Source organism: Sceloporus undulatus, chromosome 4 (assembly GCF_019175285.1).
Source record: "Sceloporus undulatus isolate JIND9_A2432 ecotype Alabama chromosome 4, SceUnd_v1.1, whole genome shotgun sequence".
Classification (NCBI taxonomy): Eukaryota; Metazoa; Chordata; class Lepidosauria; order Squamata; family Phrynosomatidae; genus Sceloporus; species Sceloporus undulatus.
Window position 1 is genome coordinate 130996152 of NC_056525.1, and position 12304 is coordinate 131008455.

General features: G+C 39.8%; 1 protein-coding gene across 1 annotated transcript in view; it reads left to right on the forward strand.

The window, feature by feature from the left end:
- LOC121929313 (carboxyl-terminal PDZ ligand of neuronal nitric oxide synthase protein-like) overlaps positions 1-11746 on the forward strand; it is a 60546-nt gene extending 48800 nt beyond the window's left edge. The window contains exons 7-8 of the mRNA XM_042464738.1: positions 8713-9019; positions 9557-11746. Coding sequence (XP_042320672.1) covers positions 8713-9019; positions 9557-9998 — 749 coding nt within the window. The 3' untranslated portion in view covers positions 9999-11746. The remainder of the gene's footprint in view (positions 1-8712; positions 9020-9556) is intronic.
- Positions 11747-12304: the final 558 nt, after the last annotated feature.

Sequence of the window (12304 nt, forward strand, 5' to 3'; positions counted from 1 at the left end):
CTACATAGAATTCAGATGTGAAACTAGAAGCAGAGTAAACCTACAAAACAGGTAGTGAACCAATCGGAGATTATCTGCTTATCCACAACAACAACAACAACAACAACAATAATTGATTTCTATTCTGTCTTTTCCCGATGGGAATCAAGGTGGATTACAACAGATATTTAAAATATAAGACAATTAAAATCACAATCAGAATTTAAAAAATTCCATTTCCCTTCCCTCCCACCAATCATATAAAATTAAACAAAAAACTGTTTAAAAAATTAACAGTGAGAAATTTAAAAGATAAAATTTCAATACAATTCCTATTTTGGGGAAGAGGGGTATATTATCCCAGGGAAGCGGGGCGGAGACAGCCAGCAAGGAGAGGGAAACTGAGCAAGGGTAGTCTGGAAAGGCCTGCCGGAAGAGATCTGTCTTAATAGCCTTCTTGAAGGCTTCTAAGGTAGTAATATGGCAGATCTCGTCCGGCAGGTCGTTCCAGAGCCTGGGAGCGGCTGACAAGAAGGTCCTCTGGGTCACCGTGGATAGTCTGGTCTTTTTTGGTTGTACAGTGGACCCTTGTTATACGCTGGGGTTTGGTTCCAAGATCCCCCATGTGTTACAAAATCCGTGTATGCTCAAGTCCCATTAAATATAATGACATAGCAAAATGGTGTCCGTTATAAAACAAATGGAAAATCAAGGTTTGATATTTGAAATTTATACTTTTTGGGAACATTTTCAAACCATGGATGCTTGAATCCGTGTATAAAAAAATCCGTGTATAAGAAGGGCCGACTGTAATAGGTTGTTCCCAGAGGACCTAAGTGTGCGGGGTGGATTGTGTGGAAGGAGGCGTTCCTGCAGGTAGTCTGGACCTGAGCCATATAGGGCTTTAATGGTAATAACCACACCATATACCTTGCCTGGAAACCTATAGGCAGCCAGTGTAGAGATTTTAAAACTGGTGTGATGTGGGCGGCTCGCTAGGTGCCCGCGACCAACCTGGCTGCCATGTTCTGTACCATAATCTCCACTAACAAGTAAATAAACAAAATGAAACATGATAATTAATAACACAACATTCTAACAAGGAGAATGTTTCCTATCTATGAATTTATCATCACCACAAACTTTACTGTTATTTCAAAATAAAGCTTTTCAGAAAGGTAAAGAGATCTGTCCCTCAATAAAAGCAGGTGTACTAAATAACAGATCTTAATCTTTAAACACGGCTGTAGTTACTATTATTATTAATCTTTATTTATAAAGTGCTGTAAATTTACACAGCGCTGTACATACAATCTTTTTAATTGGACGGTTCCTTGCCCTCAGGCTTACAATCTAAAAAGAAACGACACAAAAGGAGAAGGGAGTGGTGGTGGGGAAGGGGATGAGGACCAGCAGTTCTTCTCTACCTCCAAGGCCTGGATCAGGGGAGATGGACTGGAGGGAGGGCTTATGAACTAGAGCAACAAGTAGATAGTGAGGTAGATCTTCATCAATGACTCGGATGACAGAATTTGAGGGCATAGTTACAAATTTGCAGATGGCACCAAATTAGGAGGAGGAGTAGCTAATACCCCAGAGGACAGGATCAAAATTCAAAATGACCTGAATAGACTAGAAAGCTGGCCCAAAGCTAACGAAATTCAACAGGGAGAAACATAAGGTATTCCACTTAGGGCAGAAAAATGAAATGCCCCAATCTAGCATGGGGGACACCTAGGTGAACCAGACTACACGTGAAAGGGATCTAGGAACCCAAGTAGACCACAAGTTGAACATGAGTCAACAGTGTGATGCAGCAGCAAAAAGGCTAATGCAATTTTAAGGTGCATCATTAGAAGTATAGTGTCTAGATCAAGGAAATCATAAAATTATAGAATTGTAGAGTTGGAAGAGACCACAAGGGCCACACAGTCCAATCTCCTGCCATGCAGGAACTCTCAATCAAAGCATCCCCGACAGATGGCCATCCAGCCTCTGTTTAAAGATCTCCAAGGAAGGAGACTCCACTACACTCCGAGGGAGTGTGTTCCACTGTCAAACAGCCCTTACCAGAAGTAATAGTGCCACTCTATTCTGCTTTGATCAGGCCCCACCTAGAATACTTTATCCAGTTCTGGGGACCACAATTCAAAAAAGATGTTGAGAAACTGGAGCATGCCCAATGAGGGCAACTAAAATGATGGTCTGGAAACCATGCCCTGTGAGGAACAGCTTAGGGAGCTGAGGATGTTTAACCTGGAGAAGAGAAGGTTAAGAGGTGATATGATAGCCTGTTTAAATATTTGAAGGGATGTCATATTGAGAAGGGAGCAAGCTTGTTTTCTGCTGCTCTAGAGAACAGGATCCAGAGCAATGGATGCAAGCTACAGAAAAAGAGATTCCGCCTCAATATTAGGAGGAACTTCCTGATAGTAAGGATTGTTTGACAGTGGAACACTCTTCCTCTGAATGTAATAGTCTCCCTTCTTGCAGGTCTTTAAGCAGAGGGTAGATGGCCATCTGTTGGGGATGCTTTGTTTGAGAGTTCCTGCATGGCAGAATGGGGCTGGACTGGATAGCCCTTGTGGTCTCTTCCAACTCTAGAATTCTATGATCTTAAGTTACACTGACTGTCTCCTTTGCCCTCTTTTATCCCAGTAAAACCTTGAAAAATAATTATTATAAACTTAGATACCTGAAAAAAATTGTACTATGGGGTACATCCTCCCCCCCTCCAGGAAAAAGGTGTATATTACCAGGCTTATTACCAAATGATTCTCATTAAAATATATCCATTATATTTTATAAATATGGTATGAAATGTTTTCCTGTTATCATTAATCATACACTCTTTGATTCCCTTTCTGCAGTTAGGAAACTGGATTTTCAAATTATGCATATTAATCTTATTCAGATGGCTCTCCTTCTTGGGAAAAAAAGTTGGCATTTAAATAGTCCATCAAAATAACAGAGGCCCTCAAGTTATAAATTAAAATTGTTCAGTAAATTCATCCCTAATTACCAGTTCTTCTTAAATATCACCATTATACTTAAGAGTTTCTCAGATTCATAAAAATATATATCAAATAAATATAAATATGAGTATTTAGACTGGAAATATTCTCACAATGGATATTAGGTCTAGCATTTAGACTGAAAATATTCTCTTGATGGATATTAGGTCTAGCTACATTAATCTCTTGTATATTTTACATTTTATTTATTGGATGCATAAGCCATTAAGTTTCCACTTAGTTAATCATATTGAAGGAGCTTATGGACAGGCATAAATAAGGAGTTGAATCCCCCAATGCTAATGCCAGCCTCCTCAGAATATTCCCAAATTTCTTGGAGGCACATAATAAAATATTTCTTCAATTTAAATAATTAAATTGAATTACTTGCAAGGGTTGTTGCATTTGCTTATGTGTATCTCTTTGGCCTGTTACAGACTACCCAAATAAAGCTGCTTCGGGTCTCTTTGGAGGTATGCTATTTAAATGATGCATGGGTCCTAAGAGTCCGGAGGTCGCGCCAAAGCCACACTCCATTCCTAAGCACTGGAGTGCAGCTTTGGTGCAGCTTCCGGATTCTTAGGATGCATGCATCATTTAAATATGCATGCATATTTGGAGGCATTGCATACCTCCAAAGAGACCTGAAGCAGCTTCATTTTGGCAGTCTGTAACAGGCTAACATCTCTTGCCCATCCTTGGGTCTATTTATTGTACATGAAATTCTAAAAATCCACTGTTGTGCTGTATTAATATGGCTACTCTACTACATTTATGTAGCAGTGCTTTTTATATGTGTCAGAGAACAGCTGGAACAAAGAAGATTCTGACAAGCTGAGCTACTGCAGAGGGGCAAATTTACCCTTAGTTGAAACTAATTTTAATATCTTGGGTAGGTTCTCAGCAGGAGGAAAATTCCTCTATGTTTTAAGATAGTCACATTCAGAAACCCACGTTCAGAACAATTCAATGTTTAGGTCATTTCTGCAAGAAATACTGAGAACAGCATAACTAACTCAGTGGTGGAGAAATCAGATGAAAACAACTGGGAGGCATGAGGGAGGAATCATATAATCTGAAAATCCTCCTGGCACAAATATCTGGATGCACAGATAAACATGAGAGCCAGAAAAGAAAGAAAGAAAGAGAAAGAAAGAGGCAGAGTGGAGAGAGGCAACAAACTGTTGGATGATAAAGCTACATGTACCAGCTGGCCTGCTCTTGCCCCCCCCCCCCAAACTAGCCTGCTGCCTTCAGGCACAGTGAATGGTGCTGTCCCATTGCCAGTGTTAAAGAAAGAGTGAACTGCCAACAAACTTAATTTAGTTTAATCTTTATCCCAGGGCACAAAATATCTTGAGCTAGCCCTGTCTCCCAGATTATGAAGTCTATTAATGTTAGGCAGACTTGGGTTCTGTCTGTAGATGAAGTTCTGTGTTAGCCCCAGTTAGAAGTGGTCCACAAAAATGAATGAGACTTCTTTGTCACTATTTCATTTAGTCCTAATAATTTGTGAGATCCAACAACCTTCACCAATAATCTCCAACAGCAACTTGCTTAAAAGCAGTGAAGTTTATTGAGATATGAATGAAAGTGATCAGACAGACTTTTTAGTGAACTCTGAAACACAAATCTCAAGCCTCAAGTTAAAAGCACTCTTGGCTGGCCCCCACCTTTTTTACTCTCCCGCCTTCTACTCCCCACCTCTCTCCCTCCTGTTTGCTTCCCAGGCTAGAGAAAGCAGGTTGACCTTGAAGAAGCTCTGCAGATGTCTCCTACTAATTAAACAGTGCATTCCAAACCTATTCAGCTATCCCGCCAAAACATCCCAACCCCCCTTAGCAAAGCAAGCTGGCAGAACTACAGTCTAAAGCCATTGCAATAATATGAACAGTAACTATAGTGGATGAGAATATTGATTAGCAATTGGCTTTGGAGTTCTGACATAATTTCATTGCATTTAGTCTATTCTGCTGGATCATCTGACAAGGTAAACAGTGCAAGATTGCTCTGCCTGAAACTTGCCTTACATCTTGGGTTTTTTGGTCGTTAGGGACTTTTGTTGGTTTGCTTTACATAGGGTGTGGTCGACAAAGAAGATGGAGACATTCAGTTACTCCACAGAGTATATACAAAACCTTTTACAAACAGATTCTTTTTTTGTAATTCCAGTAACACCAAACATGAAAGAACAGATTGTAACATACTTTTGGAATTATCTCTGAAAAAAGGGAGACGAGAAACACATGGGAGCACTGGGGGAATACAGTAAAGCACAGATGATCCCAAGAGTTTTAAGAATTATAAAACCTTCTGGTATGTTTCTAGAAAACCAAGAGTTTACCCATAAATGGGAGGCTATACTTAATAAATGTTCTCTAGATCTCATGGTCCTCTTGATAGAAACTAGCCAACAGGAGTGTAAGGTTCTGGCTGATAAATTAGAACATCATAAACAGGAACTTGGTAAGATGATGAACTCTAGAATATTAAACAGTAAATTAGAGGAATTTGATGCGCAAGTAACTCATAAAATGAGTGAACTTAAAGATCTCAAACTTAAAAAATTCCAAAGGGGACCTCAGGGATTACCAAGAAGGTAAAGTATATTCTTGGAAATCCCTTAGTGGTCTGACTCCTACAAACAAGAAGAAAAGGGTTTCGTTTGATACAAGTCTGGATACAAGTAAGGAAGATAAAAGCCTAGGGGGTGTCACAACGGATTCTTCGACTGATTATTCTGTGGAAAATTTCAATACCAGAAGAAGAACTTTTTTAGAAAAACAGTCCAACAGGTGGAGATCCAAGGACAGAGATGTGGAAGGAAGAAAATTGTACAAGGGCAGATACCTCTCCAAACTCCTTGTTATCTGGTCTGGAAATAGAAGTTCTAATCAAAGGTCTTTCGTTTGTTCCAACTCCCAGGCATAATTCTTTTGATAATATGCGGGAAGTTCATCAAATTTTCCGGAAAATTAGATTGGCAATTTTTTTCCCAGGAATGGTTCAACCAGTGGATACCTGGGTCCCCCGGACACAGATAGATATAAGAATTCTCAAAAGAAATCCAATTTCAACCCCAATATTGATGATCCATACATCAAGGTCTTTCAGGACAAAGTGTTAAAGGATATGCAGGACATCTTTACCTCCCAATCCAACAGTTGGCACAATCTATCCAAATTACATAGAGCTACATTGCAAAACTTGCAAAAAAGGCAAGATATAATAATTAAACTAGCGGATAAAGGAGGTGCTATAGTTATATGGGGAAGGAAAGATTATGAAACAGAGGCATATAGGCAATTAGCAAATGTAAAACACTATAAGGAATGTATGAAAGACCCTACAGAAGATATATTGAAATATATAAAAATCACTCTGGAAGAGGCATTAAATATGGGGTATATAAAAACCAACGTTTATGAATATCTATTGGACTCCTCGGATAGGATCCCTCTATTTTACTTATTACCTAAGATACATAAGGATAAGATTACAGTTCTGGGTAGACCTATTGTGTCAGGCTGTGGTTCTATTTTGGAACCATTGGCTACATATATTTCATCGTTCCTGATATACCATCTTATATAAAGGACATCAAGGAGTTTGTCAAATATATAGAACAACTTACACCACCTGTAGAAAAAAAAATTTTTTTTTGTGACACTGGATGTCATATCACTTTACACCAACATTCCTCAAGATGAGGCCTTGGAGATTTTAGAAGCAGTCCTGCTGTCTAGTCATATGGGACTCCCCCTATTCATTTTCTGTTACACCTTATAGAAATAACTTTGACCAAAAACTATTTTAAATTCGGTAACCAATTCTATTGGCAAACCTCTGGGGTAGCAATGGGTTGTATGTTTGCCCCAGAGTTAGCAAACTTATACATGGACCATTTTGAACGCTCATATATATTAAGTAATGAACTATTCTCCCCCCCCCCCCCCCCAATATAAATACGTGGAAGAGATTTTTAGATGATATTTTTTGCATATGGGTGGGATCTGAAACTTCTCCAAAGGAATTTTTGGTTTTTCTTAATGGTATCCATGAAAGCATCAAATTTGATATGATATATAGTTCCTGTACAGTGAATTTTCTGGATGTAAATATTCATACAGCAAGGGGCTCGTTTGAAACTAACTTATACAGAAAACCAAGGGATGTTAATTCTTTTTTAAGATATGACAGCTATCATCCAATGCCTCTTAAAAATAACCTTCCATATTCACAATTCTTACGTATCAGACGTAATTGCAAAACACTGGAAAGATACGAAAGAGAATCGAACATTACATGCCTCCAGTTTTTGGAGAAAGGGTATCCCTTTAATGTTATTAAAGAGGCACATGATAGAGTACATAGGTTAGACCGAAAGAAACTTCTGTTTGAGTCCAGACCCAAAAAGGTACCCGATAGGGTAGTTATACCACATACTTTCAATACACATTCACAGAGGGTGAAAGAAAGTATCATGAAACATTGGCACCTGCTGGAAAACATACCAGGATATAAAAACAAACCGATGTTTGCCTATAAATGTACTCAAAACATCAAGAACATATTAGTACGGGCAGACTCTGGCTTTCCAGTCATACAAAAGAGTTTGACTGTCAAGGGACATCACATCTGTGGACATTGTTCAGTATGTAGACATAGCAGCAATTTGAAATGTTTTGTGAACACTGCTGATAGCAGACGTTTTGAAATATATAAATTTTTCACATGTGCAAGTAAAAATGTTATATACATAATTGAATGCCCTTGTAAACTACTGTATGTGGGTATGACCAGCAGAGAGATAAGAACATGAATCATTGAACACAGAAGTTGTATTAAAAAAAAACATAAAATAGAAGCCCCATTGGTAAAACATTTTTATAGGAACGTCATGCTTTTGATTCATTCAAATTTTGGTGCATAGATGGGATTTCCAATATTAAAAACATAAAACAACTACAAATATTGGAACTAAAATGGATTCATCGTTTGAAATTTGAATCCCTGGTGGGTTTAAATGAAAATGTGAATTGGTTAGTTTGAGTTTTTGTATGTCTTTCCATACCCTATGTTTCTCCCTTAGTTTTTCCACTTTGAGTTTTGGCAGAGTGGTTCCCACTACTAGTTTGGCTAGCCATATAAGAGACTCTGAAAATAGGAGAAGAATTTAATTAAAATTTGGGTGCATGGATGAGATATTCTTTTTTCCAAAGAATTGGAACCCAAATTGATCCATCATTGGAGATCTGAATCCCTGGTGTGCCCAAGTGCAAGTTGGGGATTTGAGCTTTTTATTGCTCTTTTACACCCATGGTTTTCCCTGGGATCTTTTCCTGAGTCTTGTCAGGATTGTTCCAATTACCAGAGTAGCTGTCTATATAAGGGTCTTAGTGAGCAGTACTAGATCATTGTTGCTTTTGAGTTGAGCGCAGACACATTGTGATGAGCAGATATATTATATTTTAAATAGTTGCAGGCCACTGAGGAAGACAGTTGTCGAAATGCGTCTGGCCTCTAGTGTTTTATATCATTTAATGTTTTGATTTTTTTACATTTTTATAACTCTTAGTGGGGTGATGTTACCCTTTTAGAAACCTTTACTGGCTTTCTTGTTCCAGGGTTTGAGTTATCTGGCCTTGAGTTTGGACATTTTATTTATTCACTCTTTGCTATTGCTCAATTTTTTGGTATTGTTTTCTTTCTTTTGCAGTTGACCAAAGCATGTTTGAGAATTCAAACACTACCCCTGTGCCAAAGCTGCCAGTCACTAAACCCGCCTCCCTGCACGCCCAGTCTTTCCCAGGCATGAATCTGCAAGGCCAGTTGGACTGGGGCAGAGGAAGCCAACCTCTCAAGAACCTTGGCAAGACTGTGGGTGCAAAAGTCAATGACTTCCTACGTAGGAAGGAACCTACCAACCATAGCAACGTGGGAGTAACAGAGATCAACAAGGGTGCAGGGGCAGCATTGTCCTGTACACATAACATTCTGCAGGAATGCCAGGATCAGCCAGAGGGGTAAGTAGTTTCATGAGCCTAATTGGCAGCTATTATTTGCAAGCTTCCCACCTCATAGATGCCACAGCAAGAAAGCTGCTAGCCGCCACCTCTGTCTCCTCCTCCTCCCCTTGCTGTCTTTGCCTAGTTCAACCACAGTTCCTACTATAATTTCTCCTAATGTGGGATAATAGAAAAGGTTACTTAAACATTCAGGAAACCCAAACAGTTCACCAGAAAGTTTCACACACCAATAAGCTGACAATAAACAGGAATTCCTCCTGATAGCAGTGAGATAAAAAAGCATCCGGATCATGGTGCTAGCCTCCTCTGTGCTATCCTGCTAGAATAAATAGTTACTGCACATGAGTTTTTACAGAAGGCTCCATGTTTGAGCTCTGTTTGAAGTGGCAGGCATTTCTTAACTGGCAAGACCAGCTTTTCACACTAGCCAAGAAGATGATAATATTAAGAGCTAGAAATTTGTGTTGGTTCCAAGTCATTCTTGTTGAAGTTCATACGGAATCTTTCCTTTAACCATACTTCTTGTGTTTGTAGGCAAGCACAAAATGACTCCATTCCCCGGCTGAATCCACCTCCACTGATTACCAAAAAGCGCACCCCAAGAGCGTTGAAGACCACTCAAGATATGCTGATTGCTCCTCAACCATTGGTAGGTAGTATGGAAGACTCGTTTTCTGCAGAAAACCAGGAATGTTCATACCAACATACCAGGACGAAGGGAGACTGGACAGAAATCAGTTCATTGACACCAAAGGATCTCATTCCTGATCTCATTCATAAGGAGAACCTGGAGCCCAAGATGAGCACTACTTACAGAATATCCTCTTCTGCTTTCCAGGAAGCTCATGGACTCAACTTAACTGCTGACAAAAGTGATCCTGAATGTCAATTGCAAATTGGCATGGAGCTGTCAAAGGCAAAGACATCCACTCTAGACACTGAAGGCCGCAGCCTAGACTTATTGTCCTTTGAGTAGAATTACCTCCTTTAACGAGCCACTGCAGCTCTGCTGTAGCTGTATATCTTCCATAGATCTGTCACTATATTTGTTATTTGTTGAGCCAGCATGGTGTAGTAGTTGGAATGTTGACTATGACTCTGGAAATCAGGGTGCAAATCCTCACTCAGCCATGGAAACCCACTGGGTGGCTCTCAGCCTTGAGGGAAGGAATAGGCAAACTCCTCTGAACAAATCTTGCTGAGAAAAACCCAAAAGGGTTGCCTTAGGGTTGCCATTAGTCGGAAACTACTTGAAGGTATACATATCCTAAACCACATATCAGAACTGATGCCATATCCCCCTGAGATAGCTTAGTCTCCTCAAGTCATTTGGGTAGGAAGCATCTTAAGAAAAAAGCAAGTACCTTTTCTAGCAGCTGGGCATTCCTACCCCTATCATGGGAAATCAGCTAATGGGGACAGCCAGCTTGTGCTAGAATGGCATTGGGCCCTCAGTGTAGACTGCATGGGAACCAGCCTGAGCAAAGATAATCTTCACAACTGTAATTTGTGCACACATGCACAACACATGCATGCGTGTAAACACAGGATCTGCCCCATAAGCACAACAGGCAAATGCTATTGAACAGAGCAGTGCTTCACGTCAACATTTCTATCCTTGATTCTGATCACAACAGATGGTTGGTAATCTAGAGTGCCCTTTGAAATGAGAGTACTCAGAGAGTGATACCTCTGCTCTGAGAGCAGTACTCTTCCTTCCAATGTTGGCCTTGTCTTATGAGCGCATGGTATTTCTCCTTGTCAGTAGTGTCACCTGTAAGTGGGTAATCCTGTTTTGCTGTAACTTTTGTTGAAGTCTGCATATGATAGCACTTTAATTCTTCTTTATGAACTAAATGCCTTTATGAACTCATGCCTCCGCTTACCCTTGCAAAGGCAAATTTGCAACCACATTTGGCCTATTTCTTACTTGTGCCTGGAGATACAGAACCTACTTTCTGTATCTGAGTGACAGCCTCCTGATAATGTCACTTCAGGTGAAGCTCTATCCATCTAGGTGCCCAAAGACTTTGTGTTTTTGTAAATTTGATAGTCTCATTAAGTACAGCAAGAAACTTAACCCATGATGAAATACAGAAGAAATCCCTTAGACCCTAGTAGCATCCTGCTCAAATTCCATGTTAATGTTTTCCAGGAAATGTAGTCTTGCTAGAACCTCCACCCTTACTAGTCCATCCTATAACCTTTCTAGAAATCCTTGGTGCTGGTCTTTATATCCCAAACTCAGCACTGGATATTTTGATGAAAAGGAGGGAAGCACTTTGGGTGAGCAGGGTGGGTTGCAACTAACCTGTTCCCTCTAATCTCTTCAATGAGTAGACAGTTGTGAGTGCTTGGTGGCTTTTATCTTCTCTAATTTCTTCTAAATTGAAACGGGAAGGAGATTACAAAGGGGCCTTTCGATCTGACTTACAATAAAAATGCCTGAGCACATTTGGGAGGGTGACATGCCTATTCAGTAATACTGTCTGGAAATGCCAGTTTAATGATGTCTACCTCTTTGTATAGGAACACTACAATTTTTAGTAAGCTCTGGCAACCACTGTAGGTGCTGCTGTAATTTCCATATAGTGCACAAATAATGCTGAATGCTGAAGGACATCATGTTTTTAGGTTTCAAATATGAAATCTCATAAGCTGTCAACTACTGTCCAGTACAAATTATGATGGAATGTTATTAAAGGTTATATGACAGAAAAAGTACTATGTGAAGCACCCAATACTACTAAAAACACTGCATGCCTATCATGAAGTTGTGTCGGTCACACTCCAAGGGTGCTTCTAGATAAGACTTTTATCATGCAACCATGGCTGCCACAGCAAGAGGTGGTGAACCCATTCTGGATTTTTCTGCTGATCTTCCCACAGGTCCTCCAGATTGAATGGAAGCTCTGCTGTTGCTGGAGCCTAGTTTTACTACCCTTCCATGCAGTCGAATATGGAGGTTTAAGGGGATGGAGTATTTTGTGTTCCATTTTAAGCTTCTTCCATTTCCCCACTATTTTAAAATTGTTTTATTACCACCAAAAATCTGCAGAGGGGAAAATTTGATTAGTGCCTTTTGATTTATGGGCTTAGGCACCCTACATCTGAAAGTACTCCAAATAGTTTTCAGATTGTCTTCCAGATCACTCTGGGTTTGGGGGAAGCATTTTGACTGTTCCTCAGTGGGAAGAGATTCATTCAAGCTTCCCTGATTGCTCACCACTGCCACTGATATTCCTCTGCATTGTGTAGCTACAAAAGGGAATGCTGGGTGTG